The 24825-nt window shown below is 49.3% G+C and overlaps 1 protein-coding gene across 1 annotated transcript; it reads right to left on the bottom strand.

Annotated features, from left to right (window-relative positions):
* Positions 1-659: 659 nt before the first annotated feature.
* Positions 660-22832, bottom strand: PLA2G4D (phospholipase A2 group IVD). Its single transcript, XM_030320262.1, has 20 exons — positions 22788-22832; positions 18384-18456; positions 18081-18217; positions 17358-17489; positions 16601-16641; positions 16215-16257; positions 14823-14886; positions 14296-14423; positions 13400-13510; positions 13235-13272; positions 12919-13054; positions 12463-12599; positions 11054-11276; positions 4981-5098; positions 4446-4583; positions 4097-4204; positions 3763-3954; positions 3310-3476; positions 1989-2175; positions 660-886 (listed from the first exon to the last, which is right to left on the bottom strand). The coding sequence occupies exons 1-20, from the start codon at positions 22830-22832 to the stop codon at positions 660-662; spliced, it is 2445 nt and encodes an 814-aa protein (XP_030176122.1).
* Positions 22833-24825: the final 1993 nt, after the last annotated feature.

The following is a 24825-nucleotide window of genomic DNA, read 5'->3' as shown; positions in this document are numbered from 1 at the left end:
TCTGTAGAGACAGAAAGTAGATTAGTGGTTGCCTAGGGCTGGGGAGGGAGGGTTGACGTTGACAACTAAGGGATGAGGGGCTTCCTTCCGGGGAAGTGAAAATCTTCTCAAAATGATGACAGTGGAAGCCGCACAAGGAAAAGCCACAGAGTCATACGCTACAGATGGATGAATTATGTGGTATGTGGATTATAGCTCACTAAAGTTGCTTACAAAGAGTATAAAAGGAGGAAGAGAAAAAGGAGGAGGGGACGAAGAGGGGACTCTCAGGACATACTGTGATTCCTGATGCCCGGAGCCACCTCTCAGTCAGGCCATCCCTTGCCCTGCTTGTCCCCACTCCTAGTCTCAAGCCTCAAGCCTGTACCCCAAATCTGTTCTGCTCAGCATGAAAGAAATCACACGTGCACTTCTGTCCGGTCAGACCAGCTATTCTACACTCTGGTCTGGTGAGGAGCTCACTTTCAGCTCCTCTCAAGCCAGCGATGAAAGTGAGGGAGAATTTGGGTCATGAGACTGGCTGCCGAGGAAGCCCAGGCCTGGGACAGCCCAGAACTCCAGCCCGGTGAGGGCTGGAGGGCTGTGGCTGTAGCCAGCTGTGCTCGGGTTAAGCCCTCAGCCCCTGGAGGGTCTTCAGGGTGCCGGGTCCCTGAGCAGCCTCAATTCTGTGCTGTTGGAGGCCTGGCCCCCAGGGCCCGGTGTTTCATGGCCATCCTCAAGGCCTGCAGAATGGCATCCTGGCTGTTCCGTACATTGTAGTCACTAAGCTGCAGCAGGCGATCAAAATCTTCCTCCTTGTAGGTCATGTTGAATAGGGAATAGGGTGAGGCGGTCCCAGTGAGATCCACCTGGCCAGCTGGGAGCTCTGTGGGGCTGCGTAGGACACCTGTCCAGAGAGGGGAGGGGTTAGGAGTAGGACCCAGAGGCCTCCAGGGGTGGGCAGAATGAAGCCTTGCGACTGGGCACAGGGGGGCGCTGTTCCTCACTGAAGGGGCTCCTTGCTGTCCTCTGCCCTCTGTGTCCTTTGCCCAGAAATATAAATGTGGCTAGTATATAAACGCACTATTTTGAGATCTGAAGGGTTTGCTGTTCCCCACACTTCCTCATAGCAGTGCACTTCCACTATAAAGGGAACCTCACAGTATCTCTCTGTATCACCTTCAGGGGCAAGGTGGAAACAGTGGGACAACAAAGTCAGGTCAGTGAAAGATTCAGCCAAGAGTCTGAAAACCAAAGGGATTTTTGCTTTGTAAGAAACAGTCTTTGTTGAGAGAGAAAGAGAATTCCGCAACGTGGGCTGAGCCTGTTAAGGGTAGAGCTGGAAGGTTTGGAATTAGAATGGGAACCAGCAAGCCAGGAATAACGTACAAAGGCAGAAGTTAAGTTTTCCCACCAGAAGGAGTTAAAGGTCTGACCCATTGGCAGGAGGTGAGGATTGGAAGGCCTGTGATGAGGGTTTACATTTCAGGGGCCCCAGAGTGGAGTCCCAGCTTCCTGAGAAAAGACGGCAGGCTGGGCTGGGGTGGGAGGGCAGAAGCCAACTGAAATCTCAGGTAGCTTCAGGGGAATCTGAGAGCAAGGGGCCCGGGGCCTCTCTGTCCTTGCTGTCTAGCAGTCCAACAATGTGGGGCCTAAGCACAGGTGGAGATGGCTGCAGACGGGGGGACAACGCAGACCTCTGGTACAGGGATTCCCACACACCACCACGGAACAGGACTGCTGAGGAGCCCAGGTGTAGCTCGGGAGGCCGGGGGAGGGGTGCCTGGGGTCATGACAGAGGACAGCATCACAGTGACTGTGCCAACAGAGAGCCCCTATGAGGATGCGGCACCCACAACAGAAGTCAGCACACTGCCATGTCCAAAACTGGGTGGGACTAGCCTGAAGACCCCCTCCCTTTGCTGGCTACAGGAGTGCTGGGAAGGACCCAGGCAGTGCCTCTGAGGGTCCAGGCTGCCAGGCTGTTAGGAAGGGAGGGGATGCCTTACCAGGGGCTGAGTGGTCCTTGAAGGAGGCATTGACCAGTGGGAAGTGCAGCAGGACAGGGGTATCAGGGTGAGTGGGGTCCGAGAAGAGGTGGCACTCTGTTGGCTGGTGTTGGTCCTGAGGGTTGGGGTCCACTCGAGGGAATGGCAATCCCCGGGCCCGGCAGTACAGCTCAGTCTGCTGCAGCGTCTGGTTGAGGAGAGGGGGCCCCAGAGAGAACCAGCTACTTCCTGGCCATCCCAGGTCAGTGCTCTTGAAAATGCTAGGATAGCTCTGGCCCAAACTGACTGCTCAGTGTCAAGACAACCTTGTTCTGACCTGGGTGGGGTCTAGTGCCTTGGAGGGAGGCGAAGGATTCCAGTGGTCTGCAATGTTGTTTGGTTAAAATCTTTAGGTGAGGTATAGACCTAGCACCCTTGCTCCCACTTGGGATTCAAATCTGGGTTATTCATGGGGCACCTGGGTGGCTCAGTCGGTTGAGTGTCCGACTTTGGCTCGGGTCATGATCTCATGGCTTGTGAGTTCGAGCCCCACGTCGGGCTCTGTGCTGACAGCTCAGAGCCTGGAGCCTGCTTCGGATTCTGTGTTTCCCTCTCTCTCTGCTCCCCTCCCCCCCCCCCTCATGCTGTCTCTCTCTCTCTCTCAAGAATAAATAAAAACATTAAAAAAAATTTTTTTTAATCTGGGTTATTCAAATCCCAGAGCCTAGAGAGCCTCAGTAGGGGACCCACTTCTGTTCCTAGGTGCCCCCCCCAGGGGGGCCTGAGGGGATGGATGTGGACAGGCCAGGGTCTCCTCCCAGTTCTGTCTAGCTGTTCTTCTTTTTTTTCTTTCAACGTTTTTTTTTTTTTTTTTTTTTTTTTTTTTTTTTTTTTTTTTGGGACAGACAGAGACAGAGCATGAACGGGGGAGGGGCAGAGAGAGAGGGAGACACAGAACCGGAAACAGGCTCCAGGCTCCGAGCCATCAGCCCAGAGCCCGACGCGGGGCTTGAACTCACGGACCGCGAGATCGTGACCTGGCTGAAGTCGGACGCTTAACCGACTGCGCCACCCAGGCGCCCCTGTCTAGCTGTTCTTCTTGAGGTAGGTGTGGTGAGCTACCTCCCATCTGCCTGTCCTGGGAGCCCAGGGCCCCAGCACCTTTATAGCCCTTCCCAACCAAGGACCCTGGCAGGAGTCTGTGGGTTAGAGCCTGTCACCCTTCCTTCCCCTTGGGGACTCAGGAAGTCAGGGCCAGTGGCCCAGTGGCCCTTTGCTTGCCCCTGGAGCATGGCCTGGCTGACAAGAGTATCTGGGGCTCCCATGAGGTAACCAGAAGCACCTTAAAGGGTGAGGATAGGGAGTAGTCGAAGGAGAGTATGAGGTCCAGTCTGCGGCCTGGCCGGAACATGGAGGGACAGCTGGTGTTGAGGAAGTAGCCGCCATCTACCAGGCAGAGCTGTGGCTCCTGAGGCGTAAGCTGACCAGGGGTGGAGTCTAGCTCACAGTCTGATGGGGGAGGCAGTGATAGTCAGAGGCAGCCTCTCCACCACAGATCATCTACCTTTCTTTCATACTACATTTGCCTCCATGTCCCCTTCTAACTTCAGGAATCACTCCCTGAAAGCACACACCACCCCAGCCCTTCCCAAGACCTTCCGCAGGCCAACCCCAGAAGGGAATGCTATGACCCCCCCCCTCTCTCCAAGTCCCCCCCCCCCAAGTCCTAGCCATGGTCCATTTCCACCTGGGAGCCTAAGCCTGTCACCTGGGGATACACGGCAGGGGCCCTTACCTGCCCAGGTGGAGAAGTCTCTCTGGCTATAGTAGTCCTGGTGCAGCTGGAGGCCCCGAAGGAAGTTGAGGCTATGCTGGTGGAGTGGCCTGCCTGTCAGGAAGCCCTTAAATGCCTTGGCCAGCATTGTTCCGGGTTGCAGCCAGGAGGCCTCCAGCCACGAGGAGGTCCTCACGGAGGCAGGAGACTCCTCTGGGTTCAGAGAAACAGACATCGGTCCAGTGAAAGGCCTGGAAATGCCTGGCCCTGCCTCCCCTCTGATAGTGCCCTTCCCCAAGCACCTGAAGAGGAGGTAGACTCATTTCAGGCTCCTCGCACTGTCCCCCCTTCTCACCCAGGTTCTTAATTTTGTCCTTGACATGCTGCTTCCAGGTGTCATCAGAGCTGATGAGGTCATACCAGGCATCCAGCAAGTTCAGGGACAAAACGTTGCTCCAGATACCTGAAGGTCAAACCCCCACCGAAGTCACCCTCAAGCCTCAGCACCCTGCCTCCCATCACCTGGAGGGTGGGGACGGAAGAGGGGAGTCAGGTGGGCTGCCCCTGCAATGGCTTTTCCCCACAGCCCAACTCCAGTTTCCCCCACCTCCAGGGGCTCTGCCAGACCCGAGTATGGGAATCATGTCTGGGCAATGATGCCTGGCCCAGGACTGGCTAGAATCTTCCGAGTGACCACCACTCACCTTCCAGAAAGCAGATCCGGGACTCAGGGAGCTTCCTCATCAGCCGCCCCATGAAGAACTCAGAGCCAAAGAGATCAGAAGGGACAAAGGCTCCATACTTCAGGAACCCCACCTCATAGGGTGAAAACTCTACCCACTCTGTAGGAATAGGAGCAAGAGGCAGGAATGAGAGGAGAGTGGGTTGAGGAGAGCCCCAGCTCTGACAGGGGCCAAAGACACTGCCCCCCGAACACAGGCCTTAGCCTCCTCTCTGCCTGGCTGACTCCTGGGCTCACCATTCTTCCACCCAGCCCCTTGACCGCAATCCCACTACCCCACAACCAGGAGAGTGGCTCTGCTCCCTGGCTCATTAGCCCATCAGAACCTCCTCCCTTCCAGAAGGCTGAGCACTCTGTGTAGGAGTTTCCTGTTTGAATCCTCTGAAGGCCTGCTGGGTGCATAGGAGGTATGCACATACGTGTGTGTGTGTGTGTGTGTGTGTGTGTGTGTGTGTGTGTGTGTTGGAGGGTAGTGTGGACAGGACTAAAGACTGTACCCTTGAAGTCCAGGGTCTCCAGATGGTTCTCTTTGACATTGAGGCTCAAGTAGAGGGGCAGAGGGTTCTGGCCCCGCTCCAGTGCAGCTCTCTGTTCCGACAGCTTCTGATCCATCACCTGGGGTGGGAGGCATGAGGGCTTAAGTGAGGTAGGGAGCATCCTGGAGGCATAGGCTGAGGGGGAGGAGGCAGCTCCCCGCTGGAATTTGGGTGGCATGGGTGGGTGCACCCATCCAGTTTACACTCCCACCCCCATATTCTGACCAGATTCAGGGTCACCATGGGGGACTATGGAGGTTGTGCACTGCACATGTCTCAAAAGAATGCCATTCACAAGGACTACCGTGTCAACAGCAATACCCTACCCCTGCTCCTATGATTCCGTTGGCCCCATCCTTATGGTTTGAAGGGTGGAGTGGATGTGGACCCTGACACATGGACACAAAGGCACACACACACATACATTGCTTTCCAGAAAGGACACAGGAATCCCCTTTAAGTACACATTGTAAGCTCTGTCGGGGGATGGGCTGCCCCTTCTAGATTCACATGAATTCATTTCAAGTTTCAGCCCTTCCAAAATGCTTTCCGGTCATCCTTGCCTCTCCCTCTTCACCCCCTTCTTTCCTGCTTTGCACAGTTGAAGTTGTACCCCATTGATTAGTTTTGCCTCTGTTTCCAATTTTCTCTTCAATAAAACTCCAAGTTCTGCCTTGATGGCAAGGACTGTGGCTCGCCTTATTGAGGAGCCTCCACACAGCCTCACGGAGTTCTAGGAGCACAGAAAGGTCTCCCTCTATCCCGGGCCAAGGATGCAAATAGGGTTCATTTCCAGCATCAGCAAGGTTAATGGCGGTGGCTGGCTGGAGCCCCACCTGGGGAACGAGGCTTCCACAGGTCCTGGCTGTTTCTGCCAGACACAGACACACCGTCCCTCTCTTAGGCTCTCTGAACTGGAAGGCACTGCACTCAGTAGCGAGACCTAGGGGTTTCCCAAACTGCCCTATCAGCCCTTATGATCTGATTTACTTGGAGAATGTGCTAAATTAAACATACAGATTACTGGGTTTCCTCCTGAGAATCAGCAAAAACCACTTAGGAATTTGCTTTTTCTTTGGTCTCGCCAGGTGATTCTCATGATCAGCAGATGTATGTCCCAGGATGCTAGCCCTACCTTTCCAGTGAGGAGACCCCTCCAACACGCCTGGTGTACCCCATCTTCCCCCTGCAGCCCTCTGTCACTGATGCATCATCTTTTCCCCTAGTTCTGCACTAGTGCCCAATAGGACTTGAGTTCTAGGGAAACCACAGGAAGAATCCCCAAATACAGCTTAAGTCCCTGGCACTATTTGTCATACGTACAAGTCAGTCCCTCAGGTGTGAAGTGTGTATGTAGTGAAGAGAGGGGGAGCTTGATCAATACGTGCAATTTCCCTTCTCAAAGGGTAATAATTCTCCAATTCTCTTCTTTTTATTTAGGCATCCTGTTTGTCTGCTCTTTTGTCTTGTACGATGAGGGAAAATGTGTCCTTTATTTACTCCAGATGAACCATTTCTGACCTGGGGGAGAGGATCAGCACACTCCACCATCTCCTGAAATAATACCCAGCCTTCTTCTTCCTTTTTTTTTTTTTTTTTTTGAGAGAGAGAGAGAGAGAGGAACAGAGAGACTGGAAGAGAGAGAACAGAGCAAGAGGGGGAGAGAGAATCCCAAGCAGGCTCCACACCCAGCATGGAGCCCCATGCAGGACTCAATCTCACCATTGTAAGATTATGACCTGAGTGGAAATCGAGAGTAGGATGCTTAACTGACAGCCACCCAGGAGCCCCTCTTTTTCCTTTTAATAGCTCACCAGGAAGTGGTGGCAAGCCTCTGGATCTCCAGACCGCCAGTTTCCAAATGAGCATCCCCAACCCTTCAGAGCACCACTCTGATGACTCAGGAGTCTCCCTGAGGTGTGGAAGCTGAGTGCAGTGTTGGCCATGGGTTCATGTGGTCTAGGCACTGCATTGGGGTGGGGGGGTGGAGGGGGCGGTACTAAAGGCAAGTCTTTCTGTCTAGAATTGAAGAAAAACACGTTAAGACCTTCTTAACTCAGGAAAACATGAGAAAAACTGAGTTTCTTCCTGAGGAATGGTGAGTAGATTCTAAGCAGTTCAGTGCTTGCCAGCAAAAGATAAAAGAAAAATGTGTTTTGAGAAGCACTGATTATAACTGGTATATTTTCAAGCAGGTTTTTACAAAACCACGAAAATATTATAGAAGTGTGTAGACTAATAACGTCGTTCTGTGTAAAGTTCAGGTTATACTATTTCTCTAATAATACTTAATATTAATGAAACTGTGATTTGTTATGGAGTTCTATTTTCTGACATGTAAAATGACTTTTGGAGCCATGGATTGGTATAGCAGGGAGATAATAAATGCTTCTACCCAGAAACTTAAATTTGAAATACATACTACATTTTTCTGATTAAATAATTATTTTAAAAAGCATGCAGTGGGGGCGCCTGGGTGGCTCAGTTGGTTAAGTGTCCGGCTTCGGCTCAGGTCATGATCTCATGGTTTGTGAGTTTGAGCCCACATTGAACTGTCTGCTCTCAGCACAGAGCCCACCTCGGATCCTCTGTCTCCTTCTCCCTCTGCCTCTCTCCTGCTTGCACTCCCTCTCTCTCTCTCAAAAATACATAAACATTAAAAAGTTTTTAAAAAGCATACAATGAATGTTAGCTTTAAGAGATAAAGCATGATAACTAAGAAAAAAAAGACTATTTGAAAAGCTTTAATACTGAAATAAAAATTTTAAAACCACACCAGTGCTCATTTTTAAGGACACATTGTTTGTTCAACAAGATCATAAGATTTTTTTCCTGTGAACCAAAAAAAAAAAAAAAAAAAAAAAAAACAACCAAAAACCCCAAAACCTTATTAAGTTTGTCTTTTAAAAAAAGACTATAAACCTTGTACATAAAACCATGCACGAAGTCATTACTGGAGAATCAAAGGGTAATTAAATAAAAGTGTTCTTTATAGCCTCAGATCAAACTGCATTTTATAGCACATCATAAATAAACTTAAAAGAAGCTTCTCCCAACTCTATAGTAACTATACCTCCACCAGACGGGAAAGCCACTAATAAAACACTGTATCCTCACACCAGAACATGAACTTAAATAATAGACCTAAACAATACACAGGATATATTAATAAAATAAAAATATTTCAAGTAATTACATTGGTTTTATAAATTTAATGCCATTTCAATAAAAATTCCAAAAATTTTCCCATGAAACTTGACTGGCTGATTGTATTACACGTATAGAAGAGCTAAGGCCCAAAAGGAGCCAAGACAATTCTGAGAAAAACCAAGGTGGCAGGTGGGGGTAAGTCAGCCCTGTCAAATACCGGCATGTACTACAAATGTGGAGTCACTAAACCAGGGTAGTGTTGGCACAGGGAATCAGCCCCATTCGAATGGAAGAGAGCTCAGGAAGGGTCCCGTGAGTGTGTGAGAGCTGACAAGTGAGACAAGTAGCAATGCAGACTTGTAGAGAAAGAAGAATCAACAAGTGGCATTAGGAAAGTTTGCTATCCATATAGAAAAAAAAAATGGATTCAAGTCCACATAATACTTGAAGATATATTCTGAGTAGATTAAAGTCCTAATTGTGGAAAACAAATCTTTAACACTTTAATAAGGGTATATAGGAAGAGATTTTATAACTTTAGGAGGGAGAAAGATTTCTCTAGCAAGACCCTAAAAGCACAAACCATAAAGAACATAATGAGACACTGGATTATATTAAAACTATGCATCAAAATCTAATAGAACTGATAAAGGATTAATATCCAGGAATGGATAATAATATATTAATATTAATTATTATTTTAATTATTTTTAAATATATTTAAATTATATTTAGACATTTTAATTATTATTTATTAATTATTAAGTTTATTAAACATTTATTAAATATTAAATTATATATTTATATTTATATATTATATATTTTATATATTCTATTCTATACTTAGATATTATAAATTAAATATTAAATTAAATATTTATTGAATATTAAATATTTTTAATTATTAATATTAATTGTTATTAATTAATAAATATATCAATATCAAGGAAATGGAAAGCTATAACAAAATTTTATATAGCACCCATAAAATGATCAAAAAATTAAAATTTTAAAGAGCACATAAGAAAAAGAAACCATGATACATTGATGGTAGGGGTGTGAATTAATGAAGCCTTTTTGGAGAACAATTTGGAGAACAATTTGGCAATAGGTAGGAAAGCAAACGATACATGTGCCCAATGGCCTGATAAGTTCACTGCTGGGTGTGTATCTTCAAGACTCAGAGAATCTCTAACATTTGTGCACAAGGGGACTTGTACAAAACCATTTGTACAAGTAACATATTTTTCTTAAGGATGTATAATAAAAGGTGTATAATAAGATAAACAATAAAAGTAAAGTATGTTATGTACTTAGGTTTTGTATTATACAATACAATAACATGTAAGACCGAAGATATGAGTGTGATGATAAAGCCAAATTCAGGATGGTGGTTCCCTCTGGGGTGGGAGGGAAATGGGACTGGGGAGTGAGCCACAGGGGGCTTCAACTCTTTCTGTAACATTATATTTCTGAGGCTGGTTGGCGAGATTGTGCATATTCATTACGTTATTCTTTCTGCTTTATGCATTTTCTTATCAGGATTTTTATATCTTGATAATCTGAAGATTATCATAATATTTAAATAAGAAATACTGATTTTTATAATAAATATTTTTAAACTAATAAATACAAAACAAGAATGGTTGGTAATTTCCAAACAGCATTGTGCTTGCCAGCAAGAATAACATTTAAAGAAAAATTCAAAGCAAAGCCATTTTTGGCACTCATTCATTTATAAAAAAATCTTTCCTGGTCAAACTCCTGATTCCCAAAAATAAGAAAGACAAGAATCCTTTCTCTGCTAACATATTTGATAGTTTACTTTTAATTATGAATGCTGACCTTTTGTGTTTTAGTTGTTCCACATACTTTAAAAGAAACGTTTGCATAATTATATGTGGTAAAACAATAGTGGGAAAAAAATCACTGATTTCAATATCAGTTAATGTAAGATTTAACAGTTGACTTACTAAACTTTCCTTAAAGAAGCAATGTAAAGGGGTGCCTGGGTGGCTCAGTCAGTTGAGCGACTGACTTCAGCTCAGGTCATGATCTCACGGTTTGTGAGTTCGAGCCCCGCGTCGGGCTCTGTGCTGACAGCTCAGAGCCTGGAGCCTGCTTTGGATTCTGTGTCTCCCTCTCTCTCTGCCCTCCCCTACTCATGCTCTGTCTCTCTCTGTCTCAGAAATAAACATTAAAAAAATTTTTTTTAAAAAGAAGAAATGTAAAAAAAAATGTATACCCTCAGTTTTGTCTTAATGGTGTTACAATAACAGTAAAGAAATGTAATACCTAATACTTAATGCTTACTCTATCCCAAAGCACTACAGAATGCTCACAACAACGCCTTGAGGTGAGAACTGTTCTCACTAAATCTCCCCTCTCTCTCATCCCCCTGAACAAATGAGAAAACTGAGGCACAGAGAGGTTAAGTAACTTGCATAAGAACATACAGCTAGTAAGAGGTACTGAGATTAAACCCAGGGAATCTGGCTCCAGAGTCTGTGCGTTTAACACTGCCATGAAGATATAGAAGAAGAATACATTCTATATTGCAGTATTGATAAAATAAAAATTGCTCAAGCAATCTCTCTGACACCCAAACATAATGTGAGACTTTTGTCTCACTGCCGAACTGACTTTGGCATTGACCAGTCCCTACGCTCTTGAGAGATCCATACATTTCTATTTTGTGGCAATCAATTGAAGAACAGCCTGATTCAAAAAGGCAGCATCCCAAAGTAGGGCAGACACTGAGACACTGTGGTTCCTACTTCCTCTAACCACAGATCCTCAACCTGTGGGAAATGCACACACAACTGCAAGGTTGCCCTGGTCCTGCAGGTGCACACATGCCCTGCCTGGCAAGCAGGTGCCCTACCTGGCCATGCAGCATGGACTCCAGCACGAGAGCCCACAGGTCCACAAAGGTCTTGGGGTGGCCCTGCTTAGCCCGCAGCTCCAGCTCCCGGCAGTAGCTTGCTAGGCGCTCTGGGGAGAAGGCCTCCAGTTTGCTCTTGGCCAGGTGCTCTCTAGCACATTTGATGGGCCCTTCGAGGTCCCCCCGTGACCACTCCGGGTCCCCATAGAGGTGGGCCATTGTCCTGGGAGAATAAAGAGACAATATGGAGGGAGACGGAGGCCCAGCTTGGGTCACTGCAACACCTCCCTCCCACTTCTCCCAACGTGGCACTCCTGCAGCTAAGGCCCTGCCCATCTAGAGAATGTGTCTCAGGGCTTTCTCTCAGATCAGCGCTGTCCAATATAATGTGAGTCACATAAGTAATCTGAAATTTCCTAGTAAGTACATTTTGAAAAAGAGAAGGCTAGTAAAAATTAATTTTAATAATGTTTTAATTCAATATATCTAAAATTTGTAATTTCAACATGTAATCAACATAAAAAATTGACATAAATTTATATTTTTCAAACTAAGTCTTCAAAATCCTTGTGTATTTTATAATGCATCTCAGTTTGGACTTGCCATATTTCACGTGGTTGCTATCCACCGGTGACTAGCAGCTACCGCATTGTATGGAACAGATCTAGACCCTACACCCATCTTCATGGGCCTGTCCTCAAGCCCTTTAAGATGCTGCATGTCAACAGCTATCACCTAAACTCCTCAGAGTTTACTCTTCTTTTACTCCCTAAAGTCACATTTCAGTAAGACTCAAAGGAGTGAATCTCTAACAGTGAAAAGCCCCACCTCATCATAGGCAGAGTCAGATACAGGGAGGCAGTGGTGTCTTTAGGCAAGATAGTATCTCTCCATCTAAATTTCTTCATCTATGCGTTAGGGGCAGTAAGAGAAACTACCCTAGGGAGTGTTATAAGGATTTAATGAGGTAACAACAATTAAAGAGAAGAGAGCTACCAATTTGGAGTTCCTGGTACTTATCATACATGTTAAGTGTTTTACTTGGGCTGTCCCATTACAGTCCTATGAAGTATGTACTACTATTACCCCCATTTTGGAGATGAGTCAACTGAGAATCAGAGGAAATAAGTTGCCCAGGAAGTGGTATTGCAGAGACTCAAACCCAGCTCCTTCTGAATCAGCTGCCTTATACCTCTTCGGTAGCATGGAATGATGTCCTACAATGCCTCTCCCATGGCAGGAACTCTGTAACATCTATTTCCTCCCTTTTGAGAAAGTCACTGTTGGCACCCGTCAGACCAGACTGCTCACACCCATGTGGCTTCCTCACAGAGAAGGTTCCCCTGGTGTCTATTCCACTCCCCTCTGGGACCTGATCATCTATGTCTTCCAGTCCCCAGGGCCCTCACCATGTAGAGCCTGAGATGCCACTGAAGTAGGTCACACAGTCCAGGAGGCCCAGCTTCTGTAGGGCCAACAGGTGGCCGTAGAGAGACGTCATGGCCCGGGCACCTCCTCCTGTGGCCATTATGCCCACAACAGGGACCTGGACCACACACAAAAATAGGCTGGCTTAGCAAGGACTCAGGATGAAACTACTTCCTGGCTCCAGGGAAGGGACCTCATGGCCAGGGCCTGATTGGAGTCGGGATTAGAGCTAGTACCCAGCCCCTCCCCCAGGAAGTGACAGATCTCAGCCCCGGACAGATCCCCAAAGAGAGTGAGAACCCCAGAGCTTACCCCCTTCACCACCACCACCTACCCCGCTCCATGTTCACTCCCATGTCTGCTGACTAGAGTGTCTAGGGAGGGCATAGGAATCAGGTACTTCCTTAAGGTCATTCCAAGGTATTGCACCCCCAAACCTCATCCTCCTGTAGGTCTCTGTCCAGCTGCAAGACCTGCTTGAGAGCCTTGGCCACCACCTGCTTCCTCCTGCTCAGGAAAGCTTTCTCCTCTGCACACAGATCAAAGCCCAGGTGCATAGCCAGCTCCTTAGGGCTGGGCAGTAGAAGATCCAAGAGTTAGGGGACACCGCATAGCTCAGCCACTGGTTGGCCAAGCCCACAACAGATGCCAAATAACCTCCCTTCTCCCATCCCCAAAGGCCAGCCTTTGCACAGCTCTCCCCTGCCCCATGATCATCCCTCACTGTCTCCCACAGATATGAATGTCCCTTACCAGCCCTCAGTCTTGAGCTGCAGCCTCACTTCTGGGGCCTGAAATCAAAGCAAGAGACTGAACTAGGATGTCTTAGACCCTGGAGGGAAAGTGGGTAGACCCTGGGGGCCTGGGCTCCCCATCTTTATTCTCACTGGCACTTCCCATCCAGTTGAAGCCACTTACGTTTGTAGCAGGAACGTTAATGGTCACCTCCTTTCCCATGGCCAAGGACCTTAGAGGCACAGTGAGGTGCTCAGCTGACTTGTCTGAAGTCCAGGCATTCCTTTCCAACCTCTGGAGGGAAATATTCATTCATTCAGCCAATCCTTACTGAGTGTCTAGAGAGTGATCCTGACACAGTCCCTCTCTGATAATATGAAAATAATCACAATATTTATAATTATTATAATTATGGTAATTACAATTGCTAATTATAAAAATTCCTGCTAATATTTATGGTTCTAACTGAATTATGGTATGAATTTATAATGAATTAGGTAATGAACAGATGTTAGTTAAGTGTTGTAAAGGAAAAAAAATGTTGTAAAGGAAATAAGCAGTGTGATATGATACAATAACCAAAGGTGGGGTGTGTGGGGTCTATTTAAGATGGGGAGTCAAGGAAGGCCTCTCTGAAGAGGTGTTATTTGAGATCTAAAAGGAGAAAGAGGAAGTAGAGGATCAGGCAGCCTTGAAAGGAGTCAGAGGTAGAAGAGAGAAAGCACTTGGCATGTTAGAAAAGCAAGAAGAGACAAGTATGGCTAGAGCATCATAAAGAGGGGGAGTGTGGACCAAGATGAGGCAACAGAGGTGAGCAAGGGCCAGGCCTTGTGGGCACAGATACGGGATTTTAATCTAAAAGCATCATTGCAGGAGCCATTGAAAAGTTCAGACAGTCTGACAAGGCATAACAGCCCCATGCCCACTTGAGGCTCCTGGTGATTTCCCTGTCTTGCCAAGGGCTTAGTGTCTAACTGGGGGAGGCTGGCAAGGCCACAGGAGCCTGGTGTTGGCCTGAGAGGGGCCCACAACAGCTGGAGCTGGCCCAAGGCTGGGAGAGCTCCAAAGCAAAGACCTACCTTCAGATGCCCACTCAGTTCTGCCTCTTGGGCTGCCATGTAATGGAAGCGGAAGGATGCTGTGCCTAGTGCAGAGGTCTGTGTGTCTTCATATGAGCCCTTCAGCACCAACTCCAGCTCATCCTGATCTAGGGAGAAAATGGGCAGATTAGCACGAGTGGAACAAGAGCCAGGAATCCCGGCAGGGACCCAGGGAAATCGGCAGTGCTGCTTGAACTTGGCCAAGGCCTGGGAGCCCGGGCCGGTAGACAGGATTCTGGAAAGAGCCCTCCCCAGTCTTCTGGGCCCCACAACCCCCATGGGACTCCTACCTCCTGCTACATAGCCTCCTCCAGGTCAGGGGACCCTCCTGCCCAGAGGAGACTTGTTGCCCTTGTCCAGTGCAGGCAAGAAGAAAGAGGCAAGCTCTGCTCGGCTGCTCACCTCCCACTCTGTACAGGTTTCCAGTCACCCCATCTAGCAGAGACCAGACCTGGTTCTGAGCCACCCTCAGGCAGAAGCCAGACCTGGTTCTGAGCAGGCCTCACCTGTGACCGTGGCTGTGCTCCCAATGCTGACCAGATGGACATCCAGGCATGACAGCTCTCGGGCCTGGGGCAGACCACATCATGGGCAGGGGGCTCTGGAGGGAAAGCTGAGGTCTCCTTGGCTTTGCTCTCAGAACCCCTCTGTCCCAAATGTACCACACGCAGAACGGGAAGTGAGGGCCAGAGTGGGACTGGAGGCAGAACCCCTGACTCGAGACACCTCTAATCTGCTGCAACTGCCAAGTCAGGTGTTCTGGAACAGCCAGGAGAGTCCAATCTCCACCCTGCACACCCCACCCCCCAGCTTTCCTAGATTTGCCAAACATTGGGGATCCTTGAAGGCCACCCAAGCCTCAGACACCATTCTTTCTTCTCTGTGTTTCTCTGGACTCAATCTGGAGAGTGTGTTCTACCATAACTGCCCCCAAACAGTAGCATGCAAACCACTGGTCTATGATTGGAGAAGCCTTTACAATGTTAACAATGAAGGTACCTTCCGGCTGTCCTCCTGTTGACCTGCTGGCCAAATGAGCCCGCAGAATTCTCTGTAATGCCTGTCAGCTGACACCCACAGTCCACCCGGCTCTTGTTACCGATGCTCTCCTGTAGACCTGCTGACTTTATCAACCCACCACTGGTCTCCATCACTCAGATAAAAAGCAGCTGCCTAGGTATGATGATTTTAACGTGCATTTGTAAAAGTGATACTAGCCCATCAAACAGGCACTTGCACAACCCTCAGGGTAAATGCTTTCTTCAGTTTGGGACTCTATGTGCCTTACCTCACCTTAGGCCCAGCCCTGCTCCCAGGTCATGGCTGTGTTGCTCACCTGTGAGCTTTGAGTAGAAAGTGCATTGGTTACCACTGCAGCTTTGTGAGCTTGCTCTGTTTTAGAAGAGCTGACCAGGACTGTCCAGTGTCTCAAGGAGGAGCTGACTGACCCCCTGACGCTATCCCAGAGCCCCCAGATTGGAAGCAACCACACTGGAAACTCCCTCTGAGCCTCTGCTACTTCAGTACTAACACCCCAGCCCGGCCTGGCCTTCATGACTTGCTCACCACCTTCCAAGGCTGAGAACTTAAGTCCATCACAGGTGACAACACTGTCAGGAACACCTAAAATTCCCCCAACACTCCCTCAGCCATCCAGCCTTGGGCTACAACCTCCTCTCAGCAGAGCCTCAAACTCTCTCTCTCCATATTCCCTGAAGGCCCTGGCCCCTCCAAGCCCCAGCCCCTGATCACAGCCCCGGTAACCACCTAGCTGGGAGGCCAGGGGTGGTAGTACCACAAGCCTCTGTCCCTGCCTGTCCCTTCTGCACCTCCTACCTCAGTTTCAGCTCTGGGGCCCCTCCCTCAGATGCCCTTACAAGCCTGAGAAGAGTGGTTACCACAAGGACGTTGTTGGTGATGAGGTTTTCTGGGCGTTCTGACCTGGAAAAATCAAGACATCGGGAGCTCAGCCTGGCAAAGGTGAATACTCCCTGCACTGGGCTGTCCCCTCACAGGCCAGCCTCCAGCCTCCCTGGGGCCTCCCCAGGGAGATGCTGAGGGACCCTAAGCCCTAGGTACCATTCATGAGGGAGGTGCTTCTGAAAAGTGCAAGGTGAGGAAAGAGAGGGACAGTGGGGCCAAGGAAGCAGTGACTTTCCTCTAAGACCCCTCACCCAGACTGGCAGGGGTGGGGACTGAGGGATGGAGAATCTGGGTCAAAGACATTTCCCTAAATAAATCCTGGGTCCTGAGACACTCCCCAGACTGTGTGATTGTTACTCACGTTTTTTCCATCAGGAACTCCACATCCAGCTCCTCCTGTCCCTGAAATCAAAGATAAACAAGTCATCAACATTTACACATATCTTTGGAGTTGACACAGTTCTTTGACAACACACTGTCTCATCTCGAGCAGTGTCTCAGGGATGCACAGTATAACAATTCTTCCCACTTTACAGATGAGGAAATTGAGGCTTAGGGAAAGATGGTCTACCTGCCTAAGTTACCTACAGCTGATAAGTCTGCAGAGAGCAGGTCTCTCTTCTTGGCAGGGCTGAAGAGAGGGATGAGCACAAGCCTAAAGAGGCTTAAGGACACCCAGGGCCTGTCTCCTGTTCCTCGTGTGGGGAACCTGACCCCAGAACCCTGCCTTCCCACTCCTTACCTGCTGGAGAAAGAGCAGAGGCCTTCATAAAGCAGGCTTTGGGTACCACGGGAGATCAGAGGCAGTGAGCAGGAGTGATGGATCCCACAACTGCCCCAAGAGTTAGTTACACTGAGCTGTGTTTTGATGGACATTAGGAAGTTGTTCACCACTGAAACCTTCCTCCCATAGATGACTAAAATCCCTCCATGGAGTGATTCAGTCTGTAACAGTCTAGTTAAGCCTTTTCCTTTCCTATTAATGTGTCAATCTCTGGGTGGGGTTGCCATCTTTCCAGAACGAATTCAACCCAGCAGCATCCCAATAGATAGGCAAAACTGTAACTTCCTCAGCCTGGAGCTGAGAGAGGTGGGGCCCAAGGGGATCCCCCACCCACCTGGGGACGCAGGGAGAAGGTCTTCTGGAGCAGCTGGCCAGGGAGGACCTCTGAGACGTCATAGAGAATCTTGAAGCAGGCATCATCCTCCGTGACTGGGTCCTCATCATAGACGTTTAGCTCCAGAATATTCTAGGGACCCGAGAACAGCAACTTGACACATTATTTACTCATTACTGTACTTCACACCTGTTGAAACTTTGCTTGATGTCCAGGGTCAGGAAAGATTATTATGCCTCCATACTTTGTACTTCAAAATAAAAAGGATAGTAAAACTTCAAAGCAGTAAAAGGAAATCCAGCAAAGTTCCTAATCTCCCCCACCCTTTAATTGTTTTTTATAAAAAATAAAATCCTTTCAGTGTTTCCTCGCTTCCAACTTCCCCCCACCCCCTGCAGCCCCCACCACCACCCCAGCTTGCTGGTCCCCCAGGGCACCATATGTACCAGGAGCTTCCATGCATTTATCTCATTTAACCTTACAACAACCCCATCAGGAAGGGATTCTTCCTGTCTCCCTTCCACACATGGCCTTAGAGAGGACCAGCAACTTGCCAGAGGTCAGACTCACAGCCAGCTGCTGGGTCACACATTCTCTCCCACACAGCCGTATCCAGGCTGGGAACAAAGACACCTCCCCAGTGTCTCCGACTGAGCCCTGGAGGGAAATGTGTTCCAAAAGAAGGATATAGCCTGTCCTTAGGAGGGTGGCCCTGGCCTTTACCTTGACCCGACTCTGGATCAGGAAACTGAAGGTCTCATTCCATACAGGATGCCTGGAGTTGGTGATTGTTTTGGTTTTAAACTTTGTCCCAGGTGCAGTGGGCAGCTGTAGGGTCACGTAGGGGTCTGCCTCACTCACTGCCAACGTCAAGAGAACAGTGTCAGAGAGAATTCCTTACACTCCTCTCCAGGGGACTCACCAAGTTCCTGCCACAACCAGCCCAGCCCCCAGGTTCTCGCCTGGGCCTTTCCCATAGGGTCTGGTCATCTCTGCACCCCTGGAGCCCAGGAAACTATTACTCACACAGGTCAGCCCAGCCCAGGTTCCTGGCCTCCAGGACCTTCACAGTAAGCCGCCAGCAAGCAGAGGCCTCCACCTGGAGAGAAATAACAGATTACTCAGTCCTTCCCACCCAAACTCGAGCCCACCAGTCTGTGCTGAGGTTTCTCCTAAGATGCTCCATGATGCTGCATGGCATTCTGGGGCCAAATAGCCTGTGCCCACCACTGTCCTCGGGGCTATGGTTCCAGGCTGTAGCAGTCAAGGCATGGCAGGCCACCCAGGGGGTGGAATTTGTGGGATCCCCTCCCCTTCAGGGACAGGATTGCACAGTGTGGTGGTGAAAGCAGGGAAATGAGGGCCAAGGAATGGCCACCACACTGGACATGTCAGTTTGGGGTTGCCCCCCACCCAGGGCCCCCAGAGAGGGCAGCCCTTTGGTGAAGCATGTGAGTCTGCTGTTCAGCACCCCTCAGCCCTCTGGACAGGACATGGGACTCGACACCAGGGAGGCTGGGCCCTGGGAAGCCCAGTCATCTGTGACAGCCATGGGCACTCACCCTCTCTTGAGTGTGAAATAGGAAACTCCAAGAGCATCAGGCCATTACCGTGAACAAGAGGCCATTGTGAACTAAGGCACTGGGGAGGCCACATTAGCCCACAGACAAAAAGCCCAGTGAGGAGGAAGAAGGAACTGAGTGGGCACAAGCGCACAGGGGCAAAAGGAGCAGAGGTGGTGAAGGACAAGCAGTAGGCAAGTAGGATGCACCAAGTCCTGCTGGGGACAGGGCACCCGGGGGCTATCCTCACATCCCTACTGCTGAGGGCCTTGCCACTGCCTAGATCCCGGGTGCCTAGGGTTTCTGTTCTTCTTGAGGCCTGGCTATGGAGCTGTTACTGGGCACCCTGCTCAAGGTTCTTACAGCAAGTCCCTGCGGGCTGAGGTAGAGGTGACATTGTGCTTGCATGATAGACATTCGGCCTCATGTGGTGGGGAGATAGTGCTGCGATGACACCAAGGAGCTTTCTTGCTTTGTGCCCTCCCACCATCAGTCCCTTCTGTGCCCGTGATCCAGAAGTCTCCTGCCAGGGCCCATCTCAGCTCTGCACAGACGCTGCCTGCTGGGGGCTGCCTCAGTGTCCACAGACCAGCTCTCTATTCCCACAGAGAAACTTAAAGGACAATGGGCCACAGCAGGGTCGCTCAGGACCAGTACCCTGTGGGTCCCCACATCACTGTCCTGCGCCTTCATGCTGAGTATCTTTGTCATTCCTGTCAGCTTTCTGGCAGAGCATACGTGATATCCAACCCCCCCCCCCCCGCCCCGACCCCGAACCCCCTGCAAGGCCTCTTGTTTCTCCCTTCTTGGGGCTTAACTCCAGTGACACTAGCAACACTTTGACCCTACATGCCTTAAGCCAGAGCTTATAAATGGTAGACATTTCATGGCTTTTTAGACACCTGGTTCCATGTCCTCCCTGCACCCAGATTCTATCACTGCCTGGACAGAGGAAGTGATGGCTGTGGTCCTGGGGCCCAGGAGGGAGCTGTGCTTCCATGCCCTACTCCAGGACAGGGCAAGGACAGAGGCAGCTCCTGCTCCCCCTCATTCTCGAGGCCACAGCCTGTGGGCTGCTCTAGAGCCACATGGGGCTTCTAAGTGTCCCCAGTTGCTCCTTTCCAGCCAGTCACCGTGCCTAATTTGAGCATTGTTGCACATTTCTCTCTCTGGTCACCAAAAGCCTCTCAATCTCAGAAAGCCCACTGTTCCCTGGCGGGATATTTTTCCAGGGTGAAACCCTATTTCTTGTCACACCTAAAACCATCAGTGTTGCAGAGCACCAGAGGATGGGCTGTGACAGTAATTACAGTGACTAGCTACTACTGAGGGAGGTGGAGTGGGGTGGTCAAGGCAGGCTCCCAGCCATGATAGCTAGATCTAAACCCTGGTCCTCTGCTTACTTGCTGTGTGACCCTGGACAAGTCACTAAACCTCCCAGTGCCTCCAATTCCTCATATGTAGTGGAATTAGTAGAGGCTAAATGTGTTAACACCTGTAGAATGCTTAGCAAAAAAGTAAAGTTTCCAGATAATTGCTCTTATTACTGTTTAGTAAGTGCTTGTTATATTTCTAGGTGCTGTACTAAGCATGTTATGTATTCCATCTTGATTTATCCTCCTGACAACCTCCTAAGATAGTACAAGATAGTATTCTGCTTTCCTCCCATTTTACAGATGAGAGAACTGAGGCTCAGAAAGGTCAACTCGCCGTAGGTCACAGAGTTAGTAGATGACATAGTCAGGATTCAAACCCAGATCTTTAAGGCCAGAGCTCATATCTCCTGTGCTGTTCTACCTTCCCAGGACTTTGCTTCTTTGTAAAAGCATGCAACTTTCCCCCACTGCCCTGTGGATATATACACAGCAGAATTTCATAGATTTGTTTTAGACCAATATGAATATTGAACTAATAGGATTCTCCTGAGGGCACTGCGGCTTCCCCTTCCCTTTTGAAATGTCCTCCCATCTGAAATCATCCCATCAATCCTTAATTGATGACTGACCCTGGATGCTTATGGAGAGCTTCTCCAGCAAGGACCCCCAGCCCAGCTTCCCGGAAGATCCTGGGAGTACCTCCCTGCTGAGAGTGTCAGCCACTGTTTCTCCCAGGGCCTCCTCCAGCCTCCTCCCTATGGAGAGACTCAGTGCTGACCCTGGCTCAAGACAGGAGATATGACCCAAGGAAGTTTAAGGGGGCTAGAGTCCCCATATAGGGGTCTGGAGTATCTGTGACCATGGGGTCTTCATCAGGAGGAGAAAAATGAGCAGGCTGCCTTTCCCCCTGTTGGCACCCAGGGACCTATGTGGTAGAGGAGGTTGGAGAGAGGGAGGTTGGAAACTTCAGGAACAGCCTCAGGCCCCGTGTCTCCTGAGTCATGCTGAGCTGATTCTCCCAGATCTCACAGCAGGCACGTTCCAGAGCAAGTCCTGGATGCTTCGCCTGTCCTGCCAGCTCAGCTCCTGCTGCCAGGGCAGGCTCCAGTTCCCTCTTCCAGCAGGAAAGACGCTGGGTGAGGCCACTACTGAGGCTGCCCCAGGAGCCGACTTGAAGGCTGAGGGTTAAGGGTCTGGTCTTGGGGACTCAGTCAGTCCCAACAACATCAGCTGCAGGAAAGGTGTTTTCCAGGCATGTGGGCCGACTCAAGCTCCCAGAGCCACTGCACCTTGAGCTTCAGTTTTGTCCCCTGGGCTGGGCCTAGAGCAGGCAGAGGGTAGCAGGAAAAGATGCCCGGCCTTCCCCAGGGAGACGAGGATGAAGACAGATACTTCAGAAACTTCCACAGCTGGAGGCTGTAGGCTCAGGGGCTCAGGCTCCTGATGGGAGGAGCAGATTGAGCCTGGGCTGTCCAAACCCTCCACCACCAGCTCCTGCAGCCTTGGGTTCTTCCCAGCCCCCCATCAAGGCGTTTTCACTAATGTCCACCTTGGAGGGGGTGGTCTTCTAGACCTCAGGTTGACACGGGCTGGGGCAGTGGGTGTCATCCTTCAACGGAGGGGTGTCTCTCTATCCTTCCCCAGATTGCCTGGTCCCTGGCCTGAGTCAGGCAAGTCTTCTGCAGAAACACCAGTCTGGAACTGCTGGACTGGATCTGACTCAGGCCTGGGTCTCAGGGTCAAGGTTCCAGAGGCCTGGCAACGTCTGAAGAATGAGGCAAATGCCTCAGGACAGTGTGCTTAGCACACTTAGCCCCTGTCATGGCCACTGCCTGGGGCACCAGGGGAGACCTGAGGAGCCAGTCCCTCTGGCCTTGGTCCACAGCAGAGGAAGACAAATCTGGGCTAAGGGGAAGCACATGGAAGGAGTGGGGCTAGTCGTTTATAGACCTCTTTGGCCTGGTTGCAGCCTCATCTCTTGGGCCCAGGAAGTAACTGGCAGCGGGTGGGGAGTTGGCCTGGCAGACCTCCTGAGACACACAGGGTGGTCCCTTGGCCCCAACCATTTCCAAGAAGTTCACTACCTGCAGTGGTGAACTATGGGCCTGGTGGGGTATCCTTTGGTGACACGTAGCCACTGTGTTCTCTGATGCAGCCTGTGAGCTTTTGTGGGAAGGAGGGTAAGAGCCTCTAAGGGGGCTACTGGCTGATCACTCACAGTGGAGAGGGAAGGCTCTGGTCTCCCAGGCCCTCTACTTTTATGAGAGCTGATCATCTATCCACCCCACCCACTCCCCATCCCCAAACACAGAACCCCTTACCTTCTACTTCCCACCCTTGGCCTCTGCCTAGGCTGAGACCCCAGCTCTGGGACCCAGGCCTTTGCCAGAGGTCAGAATTATCTCGGTATTAGCTATGTCAGGCTTCTCAGAATGCACCCTGGCCCCAGGCCCTGCCCTGAGTGATGCCCAAGGGCCTGGCGACACTGTTACCTGGTGAGGATGGCCAGGTGGTCCCCTAGTTGTCAGTCTTTCCATACTGACACTCCCAGGCTCCAGCTCCTCCCAAGATGCCAGCTCCCTCGCTGGCTGGCAGCAACTATTCCAAGGGAATGGGACTGAGAATCTGCCAGGCTCCGAGGAGCCATGATCCTATAAACAGGTTGGGGCTCCACCCCCCCAAGTCACTCCCTTAGCCTAGCACCTTCTCCTCTTCCCCAAGAGGCTGGGCCAACCAGCATCTCCAGAAACCTCTGGCAGGGCTCCAGGGCCCACAGGTGGAGCACCCCTTTTAGACATGGAGCATCAGAATTGCAGATGCAGCAAGGAGGGGAGACAAGTCCTAGGAGCAGTGGCAGGAAGCTGGTTCCCCTGAGGCTGAAGGTCTGGGCCAGGGTAGGGGCAGAACTGTGGCAACTGCAGCCCAGCCCCAGCCTGAGCCAGAGGAGCCTCTCAGGGAGGAGGGCTGAGCATATGAGAGGAGACAAGAGGCCAGACCTCCTCGGCAGCTCTCTGCCGCCAGGATCCTGGGGATGCTGGGGTGGCCAGCCCTGTGCAGAACCTGAAGAGCTCTGGACTCTGGTTGTAAGCCCCTCACCCTCAACTGTACCCTCACTCCTTTCCTTTGGCTAATCCTAGGAATTTAGAGGATTTCCATTAGACTCAAACGGCAAACCTACCACATAAAGGTAACAGAGACAAAGCAGGAAACTCTTAGACTATGGATACCACAGAAGAAGACTTTGTGAAGTCACCTGTTTAAACTTTTCAGTGTACACAGTGGCACGAAGTGTTCTCCTAAAAGGACGTGAATTCGGTGTTTTCACTGTCAGTTCACTATGTCATTTAACAATATGATTTGTTTTTCAAGGCAAGTGAAACTGAATTAATGTTAACTTAGCACAAATGGATCTAAAAGGTATTATTACAGAATTGGCAAAAAAAAAAAAAAAGAAAAAGAAAATTAATAAGTCTCAAAAAAGTGAAAAATAATTGAATGGGAAATATTTCTAATTTGTATGAACCAGCTATAAAATCTAATGGAAAAGTCAATGTAAAACATAGACAGCTATGAATGAAGAACAACTTATTCCAAAGTGAGTCATACATGAAGCAATGCACAAAGACCCACAGCTGGTGAGTGGCAGAGCCCAGGATTATGCTCTCTGGACTAGAAGTCTGTGTCCCCTTCCCCAGGCTGGGCGTAGCCTAGCCTGGAGCCCACTTACCCTCCATGACCAGGGCCAGTCACAGAGCCATCCCTGAAAAACACATCTCGCTGAGTGAATAAACATCTCCCTGAACTGATGTGGGCCTCATCTAGAACCACCAGATTGGCAGGGGAAGCTACAGAGGCAGAGCTGAAGTGTCACCTACCATGAGGTAACCCCCAGTGCCAGCCCCAACCACCAGTTTGCTCTCTTTATTTATGATTTTTGTTTCTGCTTTCATTTGTTCATTCATTCTGTTTGTTAGATTCCGCATATAAGTGAAATCACATGGTACGGGTCTTTCTCCGTCTTGACTTATTTTGCTTAGCATAATACCTTCTAGGTCCATCTCTGTTTTTCCAAATGATAAATGATAAGATTTCATTCTTTTTTCTTGCTGGATAATATTCATATGTATATTCATGTGTATATATACCACATATATTCATATGTATATTCATACACACACACACACCCCTCATTTTCTTTACCTATTTGTCTGTTGATGGACACTTAGGTTGATTTTATATCTTGGCTATTGTAAATGATGCTGTAAAAAACATAAGTAGGCGTGTATCTTTTTTAATTAGTATTTTCATTTTCTTCAGTTAAATACCTTAAAGTGGAATTACTAGATTGTATGGTAACTCTATTTTTAATTTTTTGGGGAACCTCTGTACTGTTTTCTATAGTGGCTGCACCAATGTGCATTCCAACCAACAGTGCACAAGGGTTCCTTTTTCTCCATATCCTCTCCCACACTTGCTGTTTTCTGTGTTCTTAATATTAGCCATTCTGAAAGGTCTGAGGTGATATCTCAT

Source organism: Lynx canadensis, chromosome B3 (genome assembly GCF_007474595.2).
Source record: "Lynx canadensis isolate LIC74 chromosome B3, mLynCan4.pri.v2, whole genome shotgun sequence".
Classification (NCBI taxonomy): Eukaryota; Metazoa; Chordata; class Mammalia; order Carnivora; family Felidae; genus Lynx; species Lynx canadensis.
Note: the sequence above shows the minus strand (reverse complement) of the source record. Positions and strands in the feature narration are given on the sequence as shown.